The sequence below is a fragment of the Lontra canadensis genome, unplaced genomic scaffold (genome assembly GCF_010015895.1).
Source record: "Lontra canadensis isolate GAN:19392208 unplaced genomic scaffold, GSC_riverotter_1.0 scaffold14, whole genome shotgun sequence".
Classification (NCBI taxonomy): Eukaryota; Metazoa; Chordata; class Mammalia; order Carnivora; family Mustelidae; genus Lontra; species Lontra canadensis.
The window spans coordinates 5,980,281-6,005,534 of record NW_022631008.1 but is presented as its reverse complement, the minus strand read 5'-3'; the positions used below and the strand labels follow the sequence as shown (position 1 = coordinate 6,005,534).

Here is a 25,254-nt window from a genome sequence, read left to right as displayed (position 1 = left end):
CCACTTCTTAGAGGTATATCCTGTCAAGAGTACAGACTCTGTCCTTTAAGATGGGAACAATTTCTTGGACTAATCAGACAACAAAGAATAACTGTGGGACACAGGTCCAGATGTAATCTAGCAGTTTCTTGGACACCCAGTGAATGCCTAGCCTTAACACAGGCCCCGAGGGCTGCAAGTAACCAATAATTGCTCCCAGGTCGTTGCTTATTATCAATGGAGGGGGTTGGAAAAGCTGCTTCCCACGGGAGGAGTGGGGCCCGTTTCTTCATTTCCTTCACACCGCACACCTGACTCACCCTTATAACAATGGGGTTGCAGAGGAAGCCCCCAGTGTTGGGGAAATACAGGTACTATCTCAGTCTCTTGAAAAACCTCATCAGGGAATGTTCACGGCAGCATCATGGAAACCCACGACAACAGGCACAAGAGGGAACGGGAGTCGGACATGGACAGCGACACCAACTCTGAATCAGGCTTAGACTCAGGCAGGACGACAGAACAAGCAACTGATAGGGACAAATTTCAGGGGCGTGAGGTGCCCCACCATTGGGAAGACGGTGTGTTAAGCTTTTCACTGTTCATTTAATGATTTTTGTTTTGTTTTGTTTTTTAAAGATTTTATTTATTTATTTAAGAGAGTAAGCAGGGGGACACAAAGAAGAGGCAGACTCTGCATTGAGGTTGGAGCTTGATGCTGGGCTAGATCTCAGGACCCTGAAATCATGACCTGAGCTGAAATCAAGAGTCGAAACTTTAACCAACTGAGCCACCCAGGTGCCCCTCATCCAATGTTTATTAAAGGTTTATTTTATGCCTGGCACTCTGTGATGAATAGAACATGCATGGCCTAAAGTATTTAACATAAATTAACTTTCCACACAACTGAAAGTTTTGATTTTCTTAATCTGAAATTCTATCAATGGAACATTTTCCAATATCCCATTAGTTACGTAGTTTCTGAAATGCATATTAAACATAGTTTGTGCTTTACTGATGACTTGGGGTCACTGTCTTATTTAGGGTTGCCAGATAAAATATAGAATACCCAGTAAAATGTGGATTTCAAATAGAAAAAGGTGGTATTTGGGATATACTCATACAAGTCATTCCTTATTCATCTTAAATTCAAATTTAACTGGGCATCTTATATTTTTATGTTAAATCTGGCATCCCTACCCTAATTATATGGTACTGTAGTAATACAGCAATGTCTCAAGTGCAGTTGGACTGATCGTCCTGATATTTCAGTGGGCTCAAGACAGTCGTGCATTCCTAATCTTGTAATTACTTCATACAGTCCCTTTCTTTGCTATACAATGATTGTATTGCTTGTTGTAGTCGATGCAGAGCATCTTCAATTCCCTTTCCCCTCTTGTACTTGATTCTTCTAATTGGTCTGGTCTGGGAAATAAGATCCCAAAACGTGATTGTGTTTCCTATAAAGTAAGAGTAAATGGTTTCTGAGTAAAGATACAGGTACTTGTTGGTCATACTTGAGAAAAACATGCACATTTTAAAATAAGGACTTCATAAAAACTTATTTTGACTGATCAGACTATGCTGTGGTTTCTTTGAAAGTCCCTCGGGATAAGTGAATCATGGCTTATTTCCTGGAGTGCGTTGTTCTTTATAGAGCACTATACAATCGAGATCAGCCTCCAATGGAGAAGAGGTTAAAGCTAGATATAAGAGAATTTGCAGTTACATTTTAACCACAAGATTTTGGATGTTGATCCTGAAAATCTCTAGGAAGAGTGAAATAGATACTGATTTGGCTCGAGTATTTTACAGTTAATCATACCTTGGAGCTGGGGACTAGTCTAGGTGACCTCTTGAAATCGCTTACAGATATATGGATTTGATTACTCTGGGACTATCTAATTAACTCAAAATAATGACCACATCCAAAATAATGAAACCAAAGTAATATTAGCCATATCATATCTACAATGGAAAATATGTATTCTAATATGTATTCCTAATATGGTTCTTAGAAGAGGTTCCGGCCAGCCTGCAAAACCTCACGTGGAAGGAATTACAATGTCTATTCTCCCCTACTGCACTCATTTACACAATGATTAAACAATTTTTTTTTTTGCTGTAGCAATGCTTGTTCTGAATATAGATTTGAAGTAACTCCTGAATTAGAACTGCTATTCCTAAAGCTGAGCCTCCGATTACTCAAACTCAGCATGCAAAGTCAGCAAACACCTCTCCACACCTTACATATTTGCATTTATCTTTATTTGACAACAGAAAAATTGTTTGAAAATGATTTATGGTATAAAAAAGATCTTCAAGCTCAGGATGATGATAGTTTATGTCATCCAGCTATGTCTACATTTACTGGCTTTAGTCAAAGAATGACTCATCAGAATCAGATCCTGGGGAATATTTTGGGAGATGCTAGAAAAGTCCAATACCAAGCAGAGACTAGCATCTTGGTAAAACAATTTTTCTTCAGAGGCTTCTGAGATTGTGCAAAGCAGGAAATACTTTCTAGACTGTCACAAAACTATTCTAATTATTTCAAGCCTTTGAAATTTGTTATATAGGCCTTTTAGTCACAACAAGAGCAATTTTGGTCTGTGTAGGTCACTGGAGCCATTAGCTGTACTGTATATTTAGATTCATGTGACCCGATTCAACTTATTAGTGTTAAATATAGTTTTCTTTTCCTCTTGAACAACAAAATACATGTTTACCTCTCAACAAGTTAAGACTTACGGGCTTTCAAGTATTGTTTTTATTTTTAATTTTAGCCTAAGAAATGTTTTTAAAGTTTTTTCTTCAACAGCTTTTTTTCTACTCTGAAGGGGTTGCTACATTTTAGTGGACATCTAAAGAGACAAGGATAATGTACGCTACTGGGAGAATAGGGTGATTAAAAAAATGTTTAAGAAACATTCAATGGGTATCCATTGAAGTGTGCAAGTTACTTACTATACCCTTGGCAAGGGACTAATACAGTGGTGGGAGAAGCAGATTCATGAACAGAGAATTATTGCGATGTGGTGAGAGTAACGATGAAGATATGATGATAGGTATCTGTTGTTCTGTGAAGCTATAGAACTAATTCAGCCTTGAAGTGTTGGGGGAAGACTTACTATAGGAGTTAATGTCTGGGTTGAGTCTTAAAGAATAAGGAGTCAGGCAAAAGTGTGGAGAAGAGAGCCTGAGCAAAGACACAGAAGTGAATAGGGAAGTTCCCCTTGTTTCTCTTAGCTTCTAACAGGCTCCTTAGTCATTGGTAGTAGAGGAGGCTGCCCCAGCCCTGCCAGTGTTTAATGATAACAGAGAGTCCTTTGCAGATGCGCTGTGCAGTGGCGATTCATGGGCAGGTATTAGGATTACAATGTCAAGTTTACCAGATATCCCCTAACATCTTTACGTAAAACTCCTCATTTTTCTAGGCAGTGCAGGGTAACACAAATGATAACCGCAACCCCCCTGTATTATAGGTTTCCGAGGGCTGCCGTAACAAAGTACCACACACCAGACACTTTTTGAACCGCAGAAATGTATTGTCTCAATTCAGGAGGCCAGAACTCTGAGACCAAGGAATCTGCAGTATTGGTTCCTTCTGTGGACTGTGAAAAAGAATCTGTTGATGCTTCTCTCCTAGCTTCTGGTGATTTGCTGGCAATCTTTGGCTTTCTTTGGTTCATAGACACATCTTCAGGTTCACATGGTGTTCTGCCTGTCTGTTTCTAAATTTACCCTTTTTATTAGGGTGCTAGTTATATATTAGAGGCCCACCCTATTCCAGTATGGCCTCATCTTAACTAGTTAGGTACGAAATGACCTTCTTTCCAAATATGGACACATTGGGAGATACCTGGGATTAGAACATATGAGTTTTGAAAAGACACAATTCAATTCCTAACAGTCCCTTTTCAATGTAAGTTCTATAAATCAGGGGAAAATCCTAATTTCAGAAAATATCAGAAATAGAAAGGCTTTGTTATTTGCTTTCCACAGCTTAATCTTTCCCTACTCGTTTACATAAAATATGTATATTCTGAAACTTCATATCCTAGGTTTTATGTTTCGTGGTATTTAGAATTTAGCAAAAATTTAACTATTAGGTGTCAGAGATGAGCTGTTGTTTCATTAAATGCTTATCATTTTCAAAAAACATTTCCTGAACAATATATCTTAAAATAAAATTAGTGCAGGTTAGTTGACACAATGTGATCAGGACTGCTAATCTTTAAGATGTTGAATAAGTCAATAAAACAGGAATATATCAAACTACTGTCAAAAATGATATGAGGAATAATAGACAAAATAGTACAAAATATCCTTTAGTTGCTGAATAAGTGACAGGAATAAATAAGCACTGGAAGCCAGTATTGGATATCCATGCTCATTTGATAATATGGCATTCATACAGATAACTAGTTTTGTATTGGCTTGATGATAGTTTCCATAGGCAAAAGACTGGTGGTAGTTTTTTACATCATTAATGCCGTATTTGATTCTTATTTTAGGTACAGCTTTTACAAAGAACTTTGCTTACAAAATAAGTCCATTACCTACGCTTGGACATTTCATTACGATTTTTGATTTAATTTTTACAGTTCACAAGATATACTGTAATATTCAACAGATAATTCAATTTCTGCTATCAGTCGCTTTTTATCCAACAGGAAATAATTTCGTTCTGCACGTCTTTCAAATCTATTCATTTACAGGATAAAGCTGGTTTTGCAGAATTTTTTTTTAATTTATTATTTATTTGAGAGAGAGAGACAGTGAGAGAGAGCATGAGCAAGGAGAAGGTCAGAGGGAGAAGCAGACTCCCCATGTTGCTGGGAGCCCGATGTGAGACTCGATCCCGATGACCTGAGCCGAAGGCAGTCGTCCAACCGACTGAGCCACCCAGGCGTCCCTGGTTTTGTAGAATTTAATGAATGAATGCAAGAAGCTATCTGGGAAGGGCAAAGCATCCAGTTCATTCAAGGATCCTGTAATCTTGATACTATTACTGTTTTCTCCCTTGCAGTCCTAAATAGGTTCCATAATCTTATATTCTAGCCCCTCATTATGACAGGTTTTGTTTTTGGCATTCTTATTACCAAAATTAATCTGTTCTGGATTGTTAGGCTGGCTAAGTTTTCTATTTACCGTTTGTTAAATTACTGTGGGAATGATATCACGATAACTATGTCCTGAATTTTAAAGGTCTTTTAAGCCTGTTTTCTTCATCAGTTGGCTTTCTTTTCTCCCATTCTCTCACAGCCTTTCCTTTTTTCTCTTTTGCTTAGTACGTTTTACACCTAAACTGTGTAGGGGATTTAAATTCCAACCCGGAACTCGGAATGACGCGCCTTGAATGACGGGAGTCGTAGTTTTCGCGACTCCTCCCTAATCGCTTTTCACGCCGATTCCCTTCCACAGTGAAAAACTACAATTCCCAGAAGCACCTACGGGGGTGGCCACCTCTGTGCGCACGCGCCCTGAGGCCGCAGAATTTGAATCGGCAGCGTTGTTATTGACGCCATATTGGGGCCGGCGGCGGGTGGAATAGTCTTACAGTGGAGGTGGAAGCGGCTGGACGTGTCCGCTTGAGCTCCTACCACCGCCGCCACCTCGCAATCTCTCCGCATCGACCGCCGCTCTCAAGCTTCTGACCTTACTCGGGCGAATTAGTAGCCTTGTTCCAGCCTCATACTTCACGGGGCTGGTATCGACTTCCGAAGGGAACCGGTCTCAGCGCAGGAGCGCCTCAGGCGCGGCGCAAAGCTCGAACGGACGGCGGGGGCGGCCGGAGCCTCTCCCGGGGGAGCTGAGCCTGAGGAGGCGGAAGAGCCCCTCCACCCCTGACGCGGCTGTCGTGAGCGGCCGCCACCGCCCCTCCCGCTCTCGCCCGGGCCGGCCGGGCCACTGCCCCTGCCGCGGAGGCAGCGGCGGCGGCGGCTCTTATCTCCTCACCGGCGCTCCACCACCCGCCTTTCTGCTCTTGAGCCCGACGGTTAGGCTTTCCTCGAGTCCCCGCTCTTCCCCAATTCCCTCACCCTCCCCTCCCGTCACCCCTCCCCAACCCCACCCGAGCCCGGCCCTCGGCTGCCCCGACCATGGCGTGCGGAGCCACTCTGAAAAGGACTCTGGATTTCGACCCGCTGCTCAGCCCGGCGTCCCCGAAACGCAGGCGATGTGCGCCATTGTCGGCGCCCACCTCGGCTGCCGCCTCTCCGTCGTCGGCTGCCGCCGCCACCGCCGCCTCCTTCTCGGCTGCCACCGCCTCGCCGCAGAAGTATCTCCGAATGGAGCCGTCCCCCTTTGGCGACGTCTCCTCCCGCCTCACCACAGGTGGGACTCGGCGCCGCAGCCGCCGGGGTAGGGTAGAGAACGGGGGTCCCGGGACGCGGAACGCGCCCCAGGGGTGGGGGTGCCGGACTGGCCCTCCTCCTTAGAAAGTAGAAGAGCGACCACATTTCTTTAAGTTAGGTCCTCCAGCCTCGGCGACACAATAGAAACGGCCTGATGTGGGGGGGGGGGCGTCGGGAGGTGGGGAGGGTAGGGGCTGTGTCTTGCCGGGTATTGTGGGGAATAGGAAGATCCTTTTCTTTGGGCTGAATGACTGGAATTGAGTGTTTCCGTAGTCTGGAGAGCCCCAGCGGAAATGATCAGAGAGGGTGATATTATGCGTAAATTTAGGCGAGAGAAGGGTAACATTTCACCCGAATCTCGATGCCTGTCTCCCTGAATCGATTGGTTGCAGCTACTGACTGTGGGACTGGGTGGTTTGAGGCGAGGCGGCAGCCCCTCCTCCAGTTCAGACATGGCTGATTTTAGTACAGAGGGGGTGGGGGGTGGGGATGGATGTCACTGGGGCGAGATCTAGGCCTGTCATTAATCACCCACAAGAACGCCACTTTGGCTGAGTCAAGACCTGTTTCCCTAGCAGGGTCAACAACAAAGAAAATGCTCTTCCCGAGTACTGTAATATGATCATCCTGTACATCTAGGCCCTGAGAAACTTGAACTTTTATGAAAAGCGAATTGTATTGAAAATTGGGCCTGAGTAGTTGCTTTCAGTTGGAGGTGCTTTATTTCTCCTCAACAAAGTATGTGGGGGAGAACAGCCTAGGCCTTGAGAAAAATAAAGAAATCAACCCATGATTTTAAGGGACTTAAGACTGTGCTTTTCATCCTGAAACATTTCCTGAAAGTGACTGTGGGGAAATGCCTTTTGGCTGCTTTGTACTGCATGTGTATGCCTAGTTTTTTTTTGTACTTTGAAAATCCTTGTGTGCCCCTGGCACAGTCCTAGGATAGGCTTTTGTAGTGTAATCTTTTTTCTTTGTGTGTATAGCATGCAAAGGTTTTATGTTTGAGCCTTTGGAAATAGTATCATCTGCACACAAAGCCTTTTCATAGTTTGATTTAAGTGTTTTGTTATTGTTAACTTTTTAAAAAACTGTGGGCAATATATACCTGTATATTTGGTAACTTCCATTTGGAATTGTTTTGTTCAAGTCAGGTTTTTAAATATCCATCCTCAGATTTTTAGGGACACCTTCAAATGTCTAGACTACATTTCTGCTAAAATGTTTGACCTAACTTAAGGATATACTATTTTAGAGTTGTAGCAAGTTTTCAGAGTTCTCAGATCATTTTATTTAGTAACTATACTTAAACTGCCTTGTATGTAAAGGCATTCATTGATTTGCTGTTAGGCTTTCCATTAAAAAAAGAGACATTCAGTGTTAAGAATGTGCTGGTGATTAGCATTGTTTTTAGAGTTTGTCTTTTTAGTCAAATGGTATTGAAAATTGAAATGATACCTAGGAATCTGCACTTAACAACAAATAGGGCCACTTAAAAATAGCCCTGGCTAACTAGCAGAGTTCGTGAATTACTACAGTGTTAGGTTTGGGAGTTAAAGTGTATCTCAATGCTGCAGTAGTCTTCAGCATATATGGTAAACTAGCCAGGAGCTGTAATACTTGTCTTCACTTTAAAGGGAATTTACTCAGAAAGAATTGTGATACTTTACAATAATCTGTCATTTCATTGATGTATTTGTAGTATTCATTAATGCAGCTGGCTCCACATTGTCTCAAATTTCAATTGAATGGACAAAAACTTAGTAAAATGACTGGAGTTACTGAAACTGTTTAAGCCTGATGTTTAAAATTCATGTTTTCCAAAATATTGTGGTTTTCTCTTCTTCGAGGTGTTTTTAACATCTACTCTTGGAAGTTTGATCATATCCTGAACTCTTTTTTTTTTTTTTTTTTTTTTAAGATTTTGCTTATTTATTTGAGAGAGAGCACATGTAGAGGCAGGGGAAGAAGCAGGCTCCCCTAAGAACAGGGAGCCTGATATGGGGCTTGATCCCAGGACCCCAGCATCATGACCTGAGCTGAAGGCAGACACTTAACTGAGGCACCCAGGCGCCCCCATATCCTGATCTCTTAAAATCACACCCTAAATGATAATTTTGAGTCTGCTAAAAGAGAATTTGTTTTTTTCAACTGATTTGAGTATATTAACAGAAAAAGTTGACTTGAAAAGCAGTTGAAATTGCTAAAGTTTTGAATTGCTAAAATTCAGGGTTTTTTTTACTGTAATTTTGAATCCTATTCTGCATGTAATTTAATTTGGCTTTGTTTTTAGATGGCCAGCTTGGGCAGGCTCTTGTGTGGTTTCTGTAGTAATACTGTCATAATGGGAGCTGCAGTGTTGTGCAGGTATTGAAGACCTTTTCAGTTTTCATGTCCCCAGTCTTGGAAATAAGTTTTCCAAGCACTTAATTTTAAGATTTTTGTTTTAACAGTGGTGATTCTCAAACTTCACAAGAGTGAATGAACATCTGTGTATCTTCTGCAGAAATAAGTAACGAGGGTTGGAAATGGAAAGTGACTTAACAAAGTTGACATTGCCGGGGACTCTGCGGAAACTTTGTTTTCCTTTCATTTCTGTGAGTTCGAGTATAGTTTAAACAGTTTAGAACTAGAGTACTCGTGTGAATTTTTTTCAGAGCATGCATATTATTTATTGTTTTATCATCATTCTTTTCTGGATACTTACATAGTGTGTTTTGACCTGTAACTGAAATCATGTTGCAGCTTTACTAGTTTCAGGAACTTGGACTGAAACCCAGTTTATTTTAGTCATCCCAGGAAGGTGATTCCAAAGTTTGACCTGATGACTATTTAAATAATTTAAATCTATATTTTTCAAACTGTTGCAGCTTAATGCCAGGAAAAAGGAAAGGGCTGGCAAAAAAAAGTTTTACTGGAACACAGCCATGCTCATTTTTTTTTTTTTTTTTTTTTTTTTGAAGAATGATCCATTGCAGGCTACAACTGCAGAGCTAGTATTTGTGATAGACAGTATTTTCCCAAAGCTCAGGTATTTACTGTCTTGATCCTTTACAGAAAGTGTGTCCACTGCTGCTCTAGGAGGTCAGCAGTGAGGTTTATAATGCCCAGGATATGAAAAAGGAAAAGTGAAGGGGGGGAGGGCTGGTAGACTGGTTAGGAAAATGAATACTACTAGTAGCTGCATCAGTACTCACCCTCATAATTTAGTTAAAAACAGATTCAGAGTGTTCTGTATACTTCTCCATTGGTGTTTGAAACATCTCAGAATATTATCTCTTAGCCAAAAATTCTCATAACATTCCCAAGAACAAAATTATTTTAATAAAACTGAAATATCCTATTACAAGAGACTCTGTCAGTCAAATCAAACACATGATTTTTCATAATTGTGTACTGAATGAGGGGTTTGGTGAAGAGGTCCTTCTGTTGGTGTCAACGCTTTGGGAGTTTTTTAGGCATTTTTATACACATTGTTTTAGGTTTGTTATCCATTGCTGTAGTCTGCCTTAGGAATTGAGTTGGATGAAGAGTTAAATTCCTTTGTAAGAACTCATTGTATTTGCTGGAATCTTGCCATTAAAAATGGAAATTGCAGCTTGTGAATGGGGAAGGGTTTACAGGAACTTAGATTGTTCAGTAGACAGTGATGCATGCCCACAAACGGAGACACCAGCTGGCTTAAATGAAGTATAAACGGTTCTAGGCAAACAAATGAGATGTCTGTTAGAGGAGGCAGCATTTCACTTCAGATGTCATTTATATTGAGCCAGAAGTGTTTTTAATATTTTGTGGTTATTTAGACAGCTGTTAAATTGCTTCTAGTTTCTCAGTGGATTTGGCAAATAGACTGTTTTTAATGGTCTTTGTACTTCAAATTTTAAACCTGATATTTTACTTAGGACTGTGTATGTAACTGCAGTTATTTCATATTTCTGTGGATTATGCATTTAAGAATCGTGTGAGTTTATGGCCTTTAAAAGCAGAGCACAGTTGTATTCATTACTGAGCTATTTTATTTTGAAAGTAGAAAAAGCCTAACTTGAGCACCGAAACACATAAGGTAAACATGGCTAGGTCCGAGAGTGGTTAGCTCTTCTTTAGTTATAGATGCTAATAGTTACCATGGTTGCCCCAGAAATAATTTGAGATGTAAAATATTTCTTTAGTTCTTGAATGGCTTTACAGGGAAAAAAAAATTACACTGTGAAAGTACTCAGATCTTTTACTAAGTTTTTGATGGACCGCGGAGGGGCACAAATGATCGGAAATCACTTCTGTTTTAAAAGGTTGTGAACAAGAGATTCTGTGGAAGTGCCTAGTTTTGTGGTATTTTTTCTGTTTGAAAACAAACTCTTGATTCTCCCATCACTTAAATCAGAATGATAACATGGGTTAGGTTTGGACCGCTTGGATAGGTGGCTCATGAAACTAGATAAAAGTATTGGGGTTCTGGTCTTTTTAAATACCTATAACTAATTAACCAGCAAGTTATGGTCTCTGCAATCTTTGCATTAACACTGTGCCAGTGTTGTTGACTCACAGATGTTGTCTATGCATATGTGAAACCACAGTGAATTTCTTGCCTTTGAAAAGACTACTTTGAAAAAGTGTGAAGGGTGGAGTACTTGTTCAAACCTATATGATCCAGTCTGGCATCAGCAGATAGTAAAGAAATCTGTAACAAATGAATATAGTTCAAGGGGCGCCTGGCTGGCTCAGTGGGTTAATTAAGCCTTTGCCTTCGGCTCAGGTCGTGATCCCGGGGTCCTGGGATCGAGCCCAGCATTGGGCTCTCCGCTTCCCTTCCTCTCTCTCTGCCTGCCTCTCTGCCTACTTGTGATCTCTCTCTGTCAAATAAATAAATAAAATCTTTAAAAAAAATGAATATAGTTCAAGAGATTCATCTTTAATTTTATTGCTCAGCTTACCAATGTTTCTCAACTTCCAAAACACACCTGGGAAATGTGATCTATCAATATCAGTCTTGTAGCAAAGACTCTTAATAGGAATTGCCCCCTGGATTTTGAGGGGTTATGGTGGGTTATGTGGGACTTGTATAATTTGCATATAACCCCAAAGGTATTCTTATCTGCCTACCTTCCCTCTTAGTTAATGTCTTACCACAAAGTTTTAAGAGATTTTTGTCAAATTTATTTGTTGAATTAATCAAGCCCTGGCATTTCCCAAGTTTCTTAGAGATGCTGAAGTTTAATTTTTTATTTTTTTTTTTAAGATTTTATTTATTTATTTGACAGAGAGATCACAAGTAGGCAGAGAGGGGGAAGCAGGTTCCCTGCTGAGCAAAGAGCCCGATGTGGGGTTCTATTCCAGAACCCTGAGATCATGACCTGAGCCGAAGAGGCTCAACCTACTGAGACACATAGGCGCCCCGAGATCCTGAAGTTTAAAAAAAAAAAAAATTCCTTTCTACCCCTTACTCTGTGCCAGTTTTTCTTTTTTACATTGTTTTATGACAATATAGCCACAATATGTGACAACATGTAGATTGTGACCCAAACAAATGAGTAGTAATAAGAAATGAAGCAGTTAATTTTAAGACTAAACATTACTTTTTCTGGTATTTATTTTGGGCATTTTGATTAGAATTTTGCAGTATGCCAGATTGTGTGATCTTTTTTTGTGATAGTAGGCTTATTTTGGTTAGTAGTGTTTTTTTTGTTTTTTGTTTTTTTTTTAAGATTTAATTTATCAGAGATCACAAGTAGGGAGAGAGGCAGGCTGGCAGGGGGTGGGGGAGAAGCAGGCTCCCTGCTGAGCGGAGAGCCCCACGAGGCACTTGACCCCAGATCCTGACATCATGACCCTAGCCGAAGGCAGAGGCTCAGCCCACTGAGCCACCCAGGCACCCCAGTAGTAGTTTTTAACCTTCCAGCACTAGAAGGACTGCTCATAATATGCTTGTAGTTTGTCTTAAGGGTTATAACTTACTTTCCTCCTCCCTTTAAAAAATCAAAAGTCATTAGTTTTTGTTAAATGTCATGGGCAGATTAATCCTGAAATGAACTAGTGCTTTGCAACATTTTGATTATAGTAAAATTGTAATCTTTCCATTAATAAATCTTTTGGGTTTGACTTAATTTTTAGTTTCTAGGTCTATTCATGTACCTGGTTTTTCTCAACATTATTAAAAATATAAATATTTACTTCAGAAGCCCCTTGTTCAAGCTTTTATTGAACCTCATTTGAGTTCCAGATAGTGGTTAACCAAAGAGTTTCTCAAGGGACTGATAGAGCCATCACTGTGGATGCTTTATTAGAGCCATCACTGTGGATGCTTTATTAGCTAGCTAAACTTGAATAAAAATATTGTAATCTTTATGCTTTATCAGTATTATCTATTTTAATTCCTTGTGAACATTCATCTGCCTAAGCATTATATCCACCTTTGGCAGCACAAGTATTGAAATTGATTTACTAATCACTTAAAGTGATTGTTTTCTTTAAGCTGAGAGTTGAAGCTTATTTATTGGTTGTTTCTGAAATTGTCTTAGTATATGATGTATATTCTGACTTTGGTTTAGCATTCATTTTCATTTCCATTAATGTTAATTCTTAGAACACTGCCTCCAAAATTCAAACTAAACGTTGGGGGGGGGTCTGGAAGAATTGGTTTTGTTTTGTTTCCTTAAAAAAAAAAAAAAAATATATATATATATATATATATATAGTATGTATATATATATAATACATATGTTGTTGAATTGATCTAGTAATTGAAAAATAGGATGTAGAGTGGAGAGATGCCAGGGTAGTGCAGTTGGTTAAGTGTCTGACTTTTGGTTTTGGCTCAGGTTGTGATCTCAGGGTCCTGAGATTAAGCCCTGCCCACCCACCAGCAGGGAGTGGACTTGAGATCTCTCTCCCTCTCCCTACACTTACCACCCCCCGCCTTGCTAACATATATAACTAAATCTTAAAAAGGAAAGAAGAATGTAGGGTGGAATTTGAAAAATAGCAGAAAGCTAGTTTTTCAAATAGTACTGTTCCTAAACTTTGCCTTGTTATAGAGAATTGCCTTGTTCCTGTTCCTAAAATACAATTCTCTGAAAGAAAAACTTTCTAAGTGGTATAATTGGTTAAAAGTACAGGAAGTTTTAGGTTGACATGACAGAACAGGGGAACCTGATGTTCACTGTAACAGCCATCCTTGGCCCAAGGTGAAATGGTACATTATCAGAGGCTGGCACTGTTGTAATCAGTCCTGTATGTGTGGCAGTGCTGACCTACCAATTCAGAATAACTCCCCTTTTTAAAACATTAGTAAAACATTTCTGATTAGATACAGATGCCTGTCCTAAGAGGAGGCAGTTTAGAGATGTTGAAGTATTCCTTACATAAATATTTGAATGTGACATGAAGATTTTTAAATAATTATTCTCACCAGTGATCACAGTTTTAGGGCTCTGGGTACATGAGAATTATGCACTGCTTTGGTTACTATTGTCTTATTAGAGTTTGAAGTTTAAGGGTATGAAGTATCAATAATACTTAGTAATCCCTCTATTCTGACATTCTGATTTTTAAAAATCAGCTTTCCTCCTTGTGGATTTACTGTAATTTAGGTACTCATGGAATATCAGCTAGGTACTGTAGTAATACAGTACTGGGGAGGGCAGTAAATGTTGAGCTTAAGCCCTGACGTCAGACTTGGCTCTGTCTTGTTCGAGTTGTGTGACCTTTCAGAAGACACTGAAACAAAGCCACATTTTCTTTATCTATACAATAATGCACATGATGACAGTAATACCTGCCTCCTAGGATGGTTGTGAAGATTAAGAGAGAGCATTTCCTGTCCCTGAGTGCTGAAGAAAGTCACAGTGGGCTACCCTCAAATGGGACATTTTATGCTGTCCAGCACTCCTGTCATTTCAGTGAATAACCATGCCTTCAACTTCATGAATAAAATAAGCCATCTAATGGCAGCTTCTTCATTTTTCCCAGTACCAATACCACCAATATTTGTGCCTATCCTGTTTTCCTTTTAATATCACTAAAGACGTTTAAATGAGCACTTTACACAGTAAGAGAAAGCTTCCCCTTCTCGAGGGAAACCTACCTTCTTGATTATTTTTCTCTTTCAACTGGACCTTTGCTTGTGGCTTTAAGTATTGTCAAGACTTCCATTATAAAATAATGAAACATCCTTGTTTTCCTCCAGCAGTCATCCAGATTCTTCCACTTGAAAAATTCAGAAAGCTTTCAAATAGCTCTTGTCAAGTCACCAGTGATTTCCTTGCCTTATTATCAATCCTCATCTTGTTTCACCTTCCTTACAGCATTTATACTGTTCTCCCACTCACTTCTTTTTAAATATCTTTTTTTCCTTCTGTGACAACACTTCAGTTTTGATTGCTGTTTTCATCTGCCCATTAAACTTAGGAATAGCTTAGGTTCTAGTTTCAGCTGTACTCCTCTCTAGCTTAATTGCTCCATAGCAATCACATGCATGCTACTGACTTTGTTTTTCACTTACAGATGAAGTTCTAATTTGTATATTTATTCAGATCACTCCTCTCAGTTCCAGTCATGGTGAATTGGACCTTTTATTGTTTTATTTTTTTTTTAAGATTTTATTTATTTATTTGACAGAGAGAGAGAGATCACAAGTAGGCAGAGAGAGGAAGGGAAGCAGGCTCCCTGCCTAGCAGAGAGCCCGATGTGGGGCTCTATCCCAGAACCCTGGGATCATGACCTGAGCCTAAGGCAGAGGCTTTAACCCACTGAGCCACCCAGGTGCCCCTATTGTTTTATCTTTCCAGAAGCCATTGCTTCCCCCAGAAGTCAGGATTTTTGTGGAGCGTGTTGACTTTTAAATATTCACAGCTAATTTACACACTATATGGGTTAAACAAAAGATATCTGTAGACTTCCAGTTACTGGCTCCTGGTATGAAAGGTAGTCTTAATTGCTTTTTTTAAAGCAGATGTAATAGAAAAGTAAATGCATTTGTTCACTGTCAATCACATAACATGAATTTCATATTTTAAGGAAGATGTTTTAGGAAAAATGAATCAGTATATATTTCATGTAATGAGTAAGTTTATTTTGATTTACAATCAAGTTTAAATTGTTTATAGAGTATTTTCTTGCTAGAGAGGGGCATGTCTGATTTTGAACTACAGAAGCCATGCGGGTTACAATGGCAAATATTTTTGTACTTGAAATAGTCTGCTGTTACTGCTTTCTTCCTTCCATTTCCCAGAATGTCCAGTAATGAATAAACCAACCACTTCACTTTTTGATTGTCATAGTGGGGGAGTTATTATTTGAAGGAGGGGATAGAATCATGAATGCCCATAGTTCCCAGGCAAGTAATAAAAATGAGTGAAGTAAACTGCATGGGAATTCATGAATTCCAACATTGCTACTGATCTGCAGCATCACCTGGAAACACAGTAGAAGTGCAGAATTTCAGGCTTCATCCCTCATCGTCTACAGTTTAACAGAGTCCCTCGTTGGTGATGTATGCTTCAAAGTTTTAGAAGCATTTGAGAATTTCTGCCTGAAAGATAGCAGCCATTGTTCAGCTGAATTTTGTACATAGTCCAGTTTTCCTCTCTTAACAGTAGCCAGAAATCTGACTTTTAACTAAAATCATGAACTTTTTAAATGTTGGTATAAATTCATACTTCTTTTTAAAAAGAAGCTTATTCAGGCCAGACATATCTTTGGGCTCAATTTACCCTGTGTATCATCAGTTTGCAATCTCTGGTTTCCAGGTAAACTATAGTTTACCTCTGTGTGTGGTGTGTGTGGCTTTTAATAAGTAGTTGTAGGAGATGGGTTTGTTCTTCAGCCTGATTGTGGTTGGTGTGTGTGTGTGTGTGTGTGTGGCTTTTAATAAGTAGTTGTAGGAGATGGGTTTGTTCTTCAGCCTGATTGTGGTTGCCCTAGAGTCCTCCTCAAGGAATCCGCTATCTGTCCTTCTGGACCTTACCTTGTTTTCAGGGCCATGATTAACTGTAATAGAAGCTGGACTATATGTTTTCTGTAGTATGTATATTTTGGGTTTGGGATGGTTCAAGTTCTCCTTTCTCTTCCTTGTTTACTGCTTTTTTGGTTTTCCTAGATTGGAAACTATTTGAGAAGATACTTAAAGATAGTAAAGAGCTAAACAATAAAAACAACAAAGTTAATATATCCCTTTAAAATCTGGTGTAATAGAAAATAGAGGTATGAAACAATAATTACTGGATATCAGGGAGGAACCTCCTGCTGCATGAGCGTTGTTGGACTCCATGCATTAGTGACTCCCATTGTGCAGTTAATTTGTAAAATTTATACTTAGACTTTCAGCGTTTTAACAGATTGAGTCATCTATTTCAAGTAAGTAATCATTGGCTATTATAGTACCAGTGAAATAATAGAATTTGACCTGTAGTGATTATGATTTTTCTTCCTCTTGTGGGAGATAAATGAATGCCTCTTTACAGTAAAATATTATGTATTGTAAGCTTAGAATCTAAGTTGCTTCTGAAGCATTGTAGATAATACTCTAATGTTTATATAATTGTGTGCAGGTATATTATGCTTATTAGGATCCATGTTAATCCAAATAGAAATTAAAACTCTAGATGTAATTTGACAGTCTTGTGTTAAAATTTGGTTCCAGGTCCCTTTGATGTAGTAGTAATTTTAAAGTGAGTTAAAAATGCTGTCAACTCATTCTTTTTAGTTAGGTAGCTCTTGGCTGAGTAAGAACATTGTCCTTAAGATTCCTTCAAGGAGAACATAAGAACTATTTTGGATTTCTGGACAGATATCCTGGAAAATAATTTATTTATAAAGATGGGCCTCCATAGCAGCTGTTAATTGTGTATGTTTTAATTTCTAAAGTAGACATGGCAGTGTCTAGTATGTAGTTCAGAAATCTAGATTTGGTTTGTTACTTTATTTGGGGCAGTTCCTTATTTTTAGGTGTTAATGGCTCCTGCAGGTTTTCCATTTCATTTGTGTCCATGCCTAAAACTGATGATCTTTAATGATTAATTTTTAAAAAATATTTTATTTGTCAGAGAGGACACAAGCAGGGAGAGCAGCAGGCGGAGGGAGAAGCAGGCTCTTCCTGCTGTGAGCTCAGGAGCCCAGTGCAGATGCTGGACTCCATCCCAGGACTCTGGGATCATGACCTGAGCCAAAAGCAGATGCTTAACCGACTGAGCCACTGAGGTGTCCCTATTTTATTTTTAATCCCACTGTTTGAGTTATCTTTCTAGATGAAGTTTCACTTCATTTTTTTCAAAGATACTCCATAAAGAAATGGCATGTAAGGTACAAAATGTCTTATATTCCTCAACTTAAAACTGTTAATGAGACCTATTATCTTTGATTTACTAATTTTGACAGTAGGAAAAAGGCAAGTCTGTGCAGGTCTGGAGCAGAAGTTTAGTTTCACATGTCACAGATCTTATTTATTTATTTATTTATTTTAAAGATCTTATTTATTTGACACAGAGAGAGATCACAAGTAGGCAGAGAGGGGGAAGCAGACTCTGTTCAGCTGCTCACCAGAGAGCCCGATGTGGGGCTTGATCCCAGGACCCTGAGATCATGAATGAAGGCAGAGGCTTAACCCACTGAGCCACCCAGGCACCCCCATGTCACAGATTTTTAGATCTATATCCTAGAAAGGCATTTGCTTCTAATTCTGTATTCCTCCCTTTGCTCTTAGTTTCATCTTGTTGCTGTTTCTCTTATCTGTGTCAACAGTTATTAATCCCATCAACTGCTTTCTTCTGTTTGTATTGACCTTATTGTGTCCAGTCTTGCTTAGTAATCAGTGGCAACCAAGAAGAATAAAACAGTTTGGGAGTAGGCTTAATGTTGCCACAAGGCCAGGCTTTTTCTTTTCACATTTACCTAGGTACTTTGCTGTTTTTGTTTCTTTTTTTAAACATTCCAAAGGAATAAGTGCTGGCTCACTGATAATCTCTCATCTGTTAAGGAGAATTTTATTGGCAATCTTAATGGCATTTGCTAGGTACGGGAATGAAAACGCCTACAGAATTTGTCACAGAAGTTGTTGATACTTTCATGTAGACCTAGTACAGTGGAAAAAAGTCTTAGTATTTTATGGTAAAAGGAGGATATAGTTTTTAGGATTTTGAAAAGGGATATAAGAGGCATTTGTGGTGTAGTTTGTTATGATGATAACTGTGTATTTTGCTCTGATTTGTTGCAAATTCAGTCTATGCACATAAACCAAATAGGAAGGTTGCATTATTAAAACTGGAATGTGCAATTGATGTATAAATGAAGCTTCATTTGACTTCCTCTTTAATGGAGCATAAATTGTGTTGGCAACACCATGTCAGATACTACATGTACTTGGGATAAAAATGTCACTTTCCAGTTTGATGAGAGATGGCTAGATTTAAGTAGTTTAAGACTAAGTAGACATAAGAACTTTATTGATGAACAGCAGAAGACCTTTATCCAGTTGGCATAAGAAGCAACTTCAGTCAGCCAGGTATCTAGGTTGAGTTTAGAATGTAACTTGTGGAAAATTTCTTGAATTTTCTTGGAAAAAGAAAATTTTCCAAGGAAAAAGAAAAAAAAATTCTTGGGAATTTATCTAAGAGAAATGACATTTATCTACCTGTAGACTTGTACTTGAATATTCATAGTAGCCTTACTCATAATAGCCCCAAATTGGAAGCAATCCAGATGTCCATTAAAAGGTTAGATAAAAAGATTATGTTTGTCTGTGTGTGTATAAATACACACAATGGAGTACTAATTAATAAAGGAAGGACTTACTGATTCATGTAACATTATGATGAATCTCAAAAGCTGAGAACCAGATACCAAAATCTACACTTTTTATGATTCTATTTATATGAAATTTTCAGAAAGGCAAAAAGTTTTTTGAACAGTGAAAGATGTATTAATATTGCAGTGATAATGAAGGTGAAGGTGTGAGTAGGGGCGTGTGGGAATTTTTGGGGGGTGATAAAGTTTTTTATTATGATTATGATGGTTTCAAGACCTATGCATTTGTGAGAAGCTGTCAAATTGTACATTTAAATTGGCGAATTCATTTTGTAAATTATACTTCAAAAATTCCTTAGCTTATTATTTCATCTCTTAAGTATTAGATGGTGTGGAGGTTTACAAAGCTAAATTTTAAAAAAGTTTTACTACATCTTAATCCTAGGCTAGATCTTGTTTGAGACTATCAAATGAACAAATTGAGTTTGTCCAGCTATTATTTTGTTACGTCATAGTTGTGCTTTGATTTTTTTGTGAAACAAAAGGAAGACTAACATAATATTAAGCAGTTGTAAAGAAGAAGTCACATAAGAAATGTTAAGGTCAAGTTACTCTGCATCTAGTACATTTGAAGTCTTTGCTTGTGAATAAACTTTAGGATGCTTTATGTACATGGCCCTTTTTTATCAGAATGGTGGTGGCTTTGATCAGAAAGTAGGTAAATAAGTGAAGCTTGCTGTTAGAGACCAAAACATCATTACTTTTAAAATCTTTTAGAACATTGCTACTAAAGAGTTCTGTTATTTTAAAAAAAATGATATCTGTGTTTATCCTGATTGTTAAAAGGAAGTTGCAGTAGTTTTGCTGGACCCCTTATGAATCTCAGGAAACCCATTTTTATCAAAGTGCTTAATAACTGTTGAGTGCTCAGCCATTTCGTTTCACATTGGTAACTTCATTTTTAAATCATAGACTGTTTCAAATAAATGGAAAAGGACTGAAAATGACCATTTTAAATATAAACAAGTGTTAAGAGTCTGAAAAATGTTGCAGGTTAAGTATCCCTTACACAACTGTCCAGTGTGTTTCTGTGGTACTTAAGCCACAGATTCATGTATATGTAATAGGTTTGTTTATGCACAAAATTTACATAAATGGAATCTTCTTCATTGGATGTATCTTTTTGCAACTTTTTTTTTTCCCTCAGTTAAAATAATGAAATTGGCAGAATCTAGAATTTTAAGGGACTGATTGATGTTTCCTCAGAGCCTTCTCTCTCAAAACCCATAGAAGTTCTTCTTACTAGACAAACAATATGATGGGAGAAAAGAGATGAGAATTAAGTATATATCTAAGCAAACCACCAGTATTAATTTTTTTTTAAAAAGGATTAGTTTCATCTTACATAAATTTTTAGACTTCAGCCGAGTTTTCAGGTCATTTTTAAATTAAGATATTATAGAATTGATTGCTAAAATTAGACTCCATTATATTTATAAATCATTTTATTGCCTGATCATTTTTGTTTAATTTTGCTTTGGATTGGGATTAATAAATATAGGATGTGGTTTCACATGGATAATCTTGTCTAGGAGATGTGTGGTGAGAAAGTCTGTTTCAAGGGAAGTACACTTGAATCTCGAGGGATTTTCTAGAGAGTCTGAATGGGAACTGTTTTGACTTAGAACTCTCTCTAAAATGAACCATACTTACCTAAAGGATATGCTTGATAGGATTTTACTGGTTTGGATGATCTTGGTCGAAGATAATGGCACTGTGGTTATAGTGGTCCTTAGTGAGTACCTTTTATGTACCAATCCCTTTACATGGGCTTTTACCCCCAAGATTCAGAACAAAACTTTTTGCTGTTAATACTGTAATAGTCACTGGTTCTGCTGAGTTTAATATTAATGACCATGACCAATTTAATGTGTGATAATTTTTTATTTCCCATCCACTCTGTCATTTTGTTGACCTACTTGCTGTCCGTTCTCACTGGTTTGTGCTTGTATATACATAGTGCTCCCCACTTCTAATTATTTATGGTCTTTGAGAAGACTGTTTAACAGTTCTATGTGATGAGTAAGGGGCCTTTGAATTTGGGATTTTTAAGAATCTGAGTGAACTGAAGTAAACTAGAAGTTCACAAGACTCCCTTATCTTTACATTTAATGAAAAGCTTAAATTTATCTTTCGCTAATCAGTGCTAAGAAAGAATGGTGTTATAGAATAGCTGAGTTCCGGGTGGTGTGTATGTGCTGTTTCTGAATGAGTTCCCCCCATTAATGTTGAAACAAATTCTTCGGGAGCATCAGTTTTCTGGATATTACTTGAAGAGAATATGTTCAGTGGATTAATTGTACTAAGTAATTGTTGGAAACCCATCCTTTTTTAAAAATTTAGTTTTTTTCTTGCCCCAAATTTTTTTTCTAGAACAAATTCTGTACAACATAAAACAAGAGTATAAACGCATGCAGAAGAGAAGACATTTAGAAACTAGTTTCCAACAGACAGATCCATGTTGTACTTCCGAGGCACAACCACATGCATTTCTCCTCAGTGGACCAGCTTCACCAGGTAATAATAAACTTAATAAGTGAAAGGAAATGTTATTTCATACGGGAAAAGGTGATTAAAGTTGTTTTTAATCACTCAAGCTTCTGTTTCTCCCCATTGGTTTTTAAAAAATATTTATAAAATAATTCATGATCTCTTAAAGTATGGCACAAATTAAGTACTTGTACCTGGATTCTTACTACTCAGAGATGTCCACCTGGATATAATATTCCCCTAGTGGACTTCCCCATAAGTGATATGACTTGTAGCCTTCATTAAGAAAAAAATACTAACAATATACCATGTATTTCTCTGTTAAGTATTGATCTACCTTGCCATGGTCGAATACTATGCTATTTTATGGACTTCCCATAATTATTTAACCATTAATGAAGATAATCAGACTGAATTTCTGGTATTAAAAAGCATTTACAAAAATGTCCGTGTACATATACCCTCACACATTTGTTGTATTAGGATAGATTCTCAGAGGTGAAAAGTGGCTCTTATCTTCAGTAAAATTCTCAGCAAAATAGGTTTCTTGTGACCAAAGTTGCCTGCCCTCCTCCTCTTCCCTCCCAACAGGGATAAGAAAACCTGGCAGAATAGAAAAACATTCAAGGGCTGCTGGCTGTCTCAATAGGTAGAGCATTCACCTCTTGATCTCAGGATTGTGAGTTTGTGAGCTCCATGTTCGGGGTAGAGTTTATTTAAAAAAACACACACACAACATTCAGAAGCTATAAAATAGTCAAATAAAATTAGAAGACGTATAATTGTTCAAAACTAAATTCTGCAGTACTTATGGGTGAAATGTTAGGGGAGGTGAGAGTAGAGACTTAAATCAGCAGGAAACTGAAGTTCATCATTCTTTTAGTCCATTTACTTCGATCAATTAACTGGCAGCCTCAACTAACAAAGCTAGGAATTTGAAAGTAAAGATAGCCTTCATAGTTCTAGATTAAAGCTGGTGTACTTTATCTTGTGATAGCTCTAACAAGCATAATTAACTGGTCCCAGCCAAGCAAGTTTCAAAAAACAAGTGAAAAGAGGAAAATGGATAGATACACATAGTAGGACTATTGATAGCAAATATGTGTATTTCAGTTTGTATAAAAATATTTGCAGCATTGTTAAAATGGATACGTGATGTCATAATCCTGAGTTATCAAAACATTAATTTCTCAGATATTCTTTTCAATAAATGAAGAATGATGTTTTTGGAAAATCAGAGTCCTTTAGTACTTTAAGAGGAATGCATTCTGAAGAAATCTTTTATATCAAGTATCACTATCTGATTATGATGTGGCTGTTTGATTAATAGTCTTTAAGGACTGAACCATAAAATTTAATGTTGAATATTAGGAACATATTCTCAGTATTTATTTTTACCAAGCAGTCTCCTAGCTGTTATCATTAATTAAAAAACAAAAACTTTCTTTTTTTGTATCTTGTTTTGTATCTTGTACTTTTCTCCAGTCACCTTCAGACTTTTTACCTTATAATTTGATCATGTACATTTTGCTTTGTTTTTCTACAGTTGTAAGCTGCTGATAGGACTAAACCTGTTTTAAGAATACTGATAGAAAATGCTTTTATGAACACTGGAAAGATCCAAATGAAACGTCTTTGGTTAGAAGGTACTTTTTATGATGGCTCTAAATCATGTGCTTTTTCTGTTTTACATAGGGACTTCATCTGCAGCATCCTCCCCATTAAAAAAAGAACAGCCCTTATTCACTCTACGGCAGGTTGGGATGATCTGTGAACGTTTGTTGAAAGAACGTGAAGAGAAAGTTCGAGAAGAGTATGAAGAAATATTGAACACAAAACTTGCAGGTATGAGATGAGCTTATTTTGGACTCTTCCAGAAGCTCACTGTAAGAAATGCATTATTTTCCACAGTCCTTAATGTCTTAATTCATTACCTTTTCTATCCACTGGTTACAGTATGTTTTCTAAGAACCAGTTGAATTTCAGTTCAAGAAAGGAAGTGAGCCTTCCTGTAGCTCCTGGTCCTTCTTAGTGACCTCAAGAAATACTATTAGTTAACCTTGCAGATCAGCAACAGTATTCATGTGAACTGGATTTTTCCTTTGATATTCTGTGCTAAAAACTTGACTTTGTCTACTTACCTCAGTTTTGTTTTAGATTTTTAGACTACATCTTTCATGGTAACTTTCCCATCAGCCTAGACACATTTATTGTATATGGTCAATTAATTAGGATTTTTATTCCTGATTTTTTAAGCCAGACACTACTGGGTATTGATAAGGATAAGCTTTATTCTAAGTTGTTAAATGAAGGTGCTAATATAGGCAAGGGAATTTGCTTAGTTATGTAACATCTTTTTCTGTGACATCTCATTAGGTTATCATGTGGATGTTTTTAGACATACTTTTTTAAGCTTTAGTTTTCCTGTTTCCTCTAATTGCCATTCATAGATCACTTAAACTTTCAGAGTAGAAAGATACCTTTTTATTTCAAATCCTTTATTTTTAATAGGTTAAGAAATTATTTTTAATAGGTTAAGAAAAGGCTAAGAGGGCCAATCTATACATGAGGTCATGTGATTTGGACTAAAATGCAGTTTTTCTGACCCAAGTTTTGCTCTTTCTGGTAACACTACTATTATTATTGAGGTTATGTGTTTGATTCAGAGGACCAACTTATTTGTTTCACTGTACACTAGATTTTTCAGTTTATCTGGCTCTAATATACTGGAGAGTATATTTTGCAGATCATGTAATTGATATGTACCTTTATTTATAGAACAATATGATGCATTTGTGAAGTTTACGCATGATCAAATAATGCGACGATATGGAGAACAGCCTGCTAGTTGTAAGTATTTCATCTTTTAAAAAAATTTTTTATTTTTTTATTAACATATAATGTATTATTAGCCCCAGGGGTACAGGTCTGTGAATTGCCAGGTTTACACACTTCACAGCACTCACCATAGCACATACCTTCCCCAGTGTCCATAACCCAACCACCCTCTCCCTACCCCCCACCCCAGTATTTCATCTTAGAACTGAATGCAAAACCATCTTTTAAAAGAGAAGACATTTATTATAATTACTTACATACTCAAGAGAATTTAACAAAATAATGGAGAAAAAGGCTGGAGGAAATAGGCAGTAAAATTTTACTAAGGTTTATTTTTGGTTACTTAAATATCTAGGGTAGTGTTGGGATGAAGATCTGGTATGTCTTTGAATTTTGACCTGGACTTTGCACTAATTTTTCTTTTCCTCCCCCTTTAGATGTTTCATGAATCACGTTTTCTGCATTTGTGGGCTGCCTTGTTCCTTGTTGAGTTGTTGCAAGAGGTCCTAATTATGACATGCAGCAATGCCAATACCCCCCCTGTGAATACAGGTTATTTCAAGCTTTCGTCAGTGGCAACCACTCTTAGGCAGCAACTGGTTTTGGAAATTTCCCTGATGTCAGTACCATCTGGATGTGGACCTTTGCTACCTGTATTAATGCCAGTGGCCTCATTTGCTGTATCATTACAATTTGGCTTCTTATATTAATATGTTTGAAAAGGATTAAAGCTGGTATTCTAAGAACATGCCCTTCACTGGTTGTGTAAATAAAACTGTAGAATGACACTTCA

General features: G+C 37.8%; 1 protein-coding gene across 1 annotated transcript; it reads left to right on the top strand.

Annotated features, from left to right (window-relative positions):
* Positions 1–5,980: 5,980 nt before the first annotated feature.
* On the top strand, positions 5,981–25,254 carry AKIRIN2 (akirin 2). Its single transcript, XM_032858089.1, has 5 exons — positions 5,981–6,318; positions 21,507–21,650; positions 23,319–23,468; positions 24,402–24,473; positions 24,899–25,254. Exons 1-5 carry the CDS (start codon positions 6,084–6,086, stop codon positions 24,907–24,909), a joined length of 612 nt encoding a protein of 203 aa, XP_032713980.1. The 5' UTR covers positions 5,981–6,083; the 3' UTR covers positions 24,910–25,254.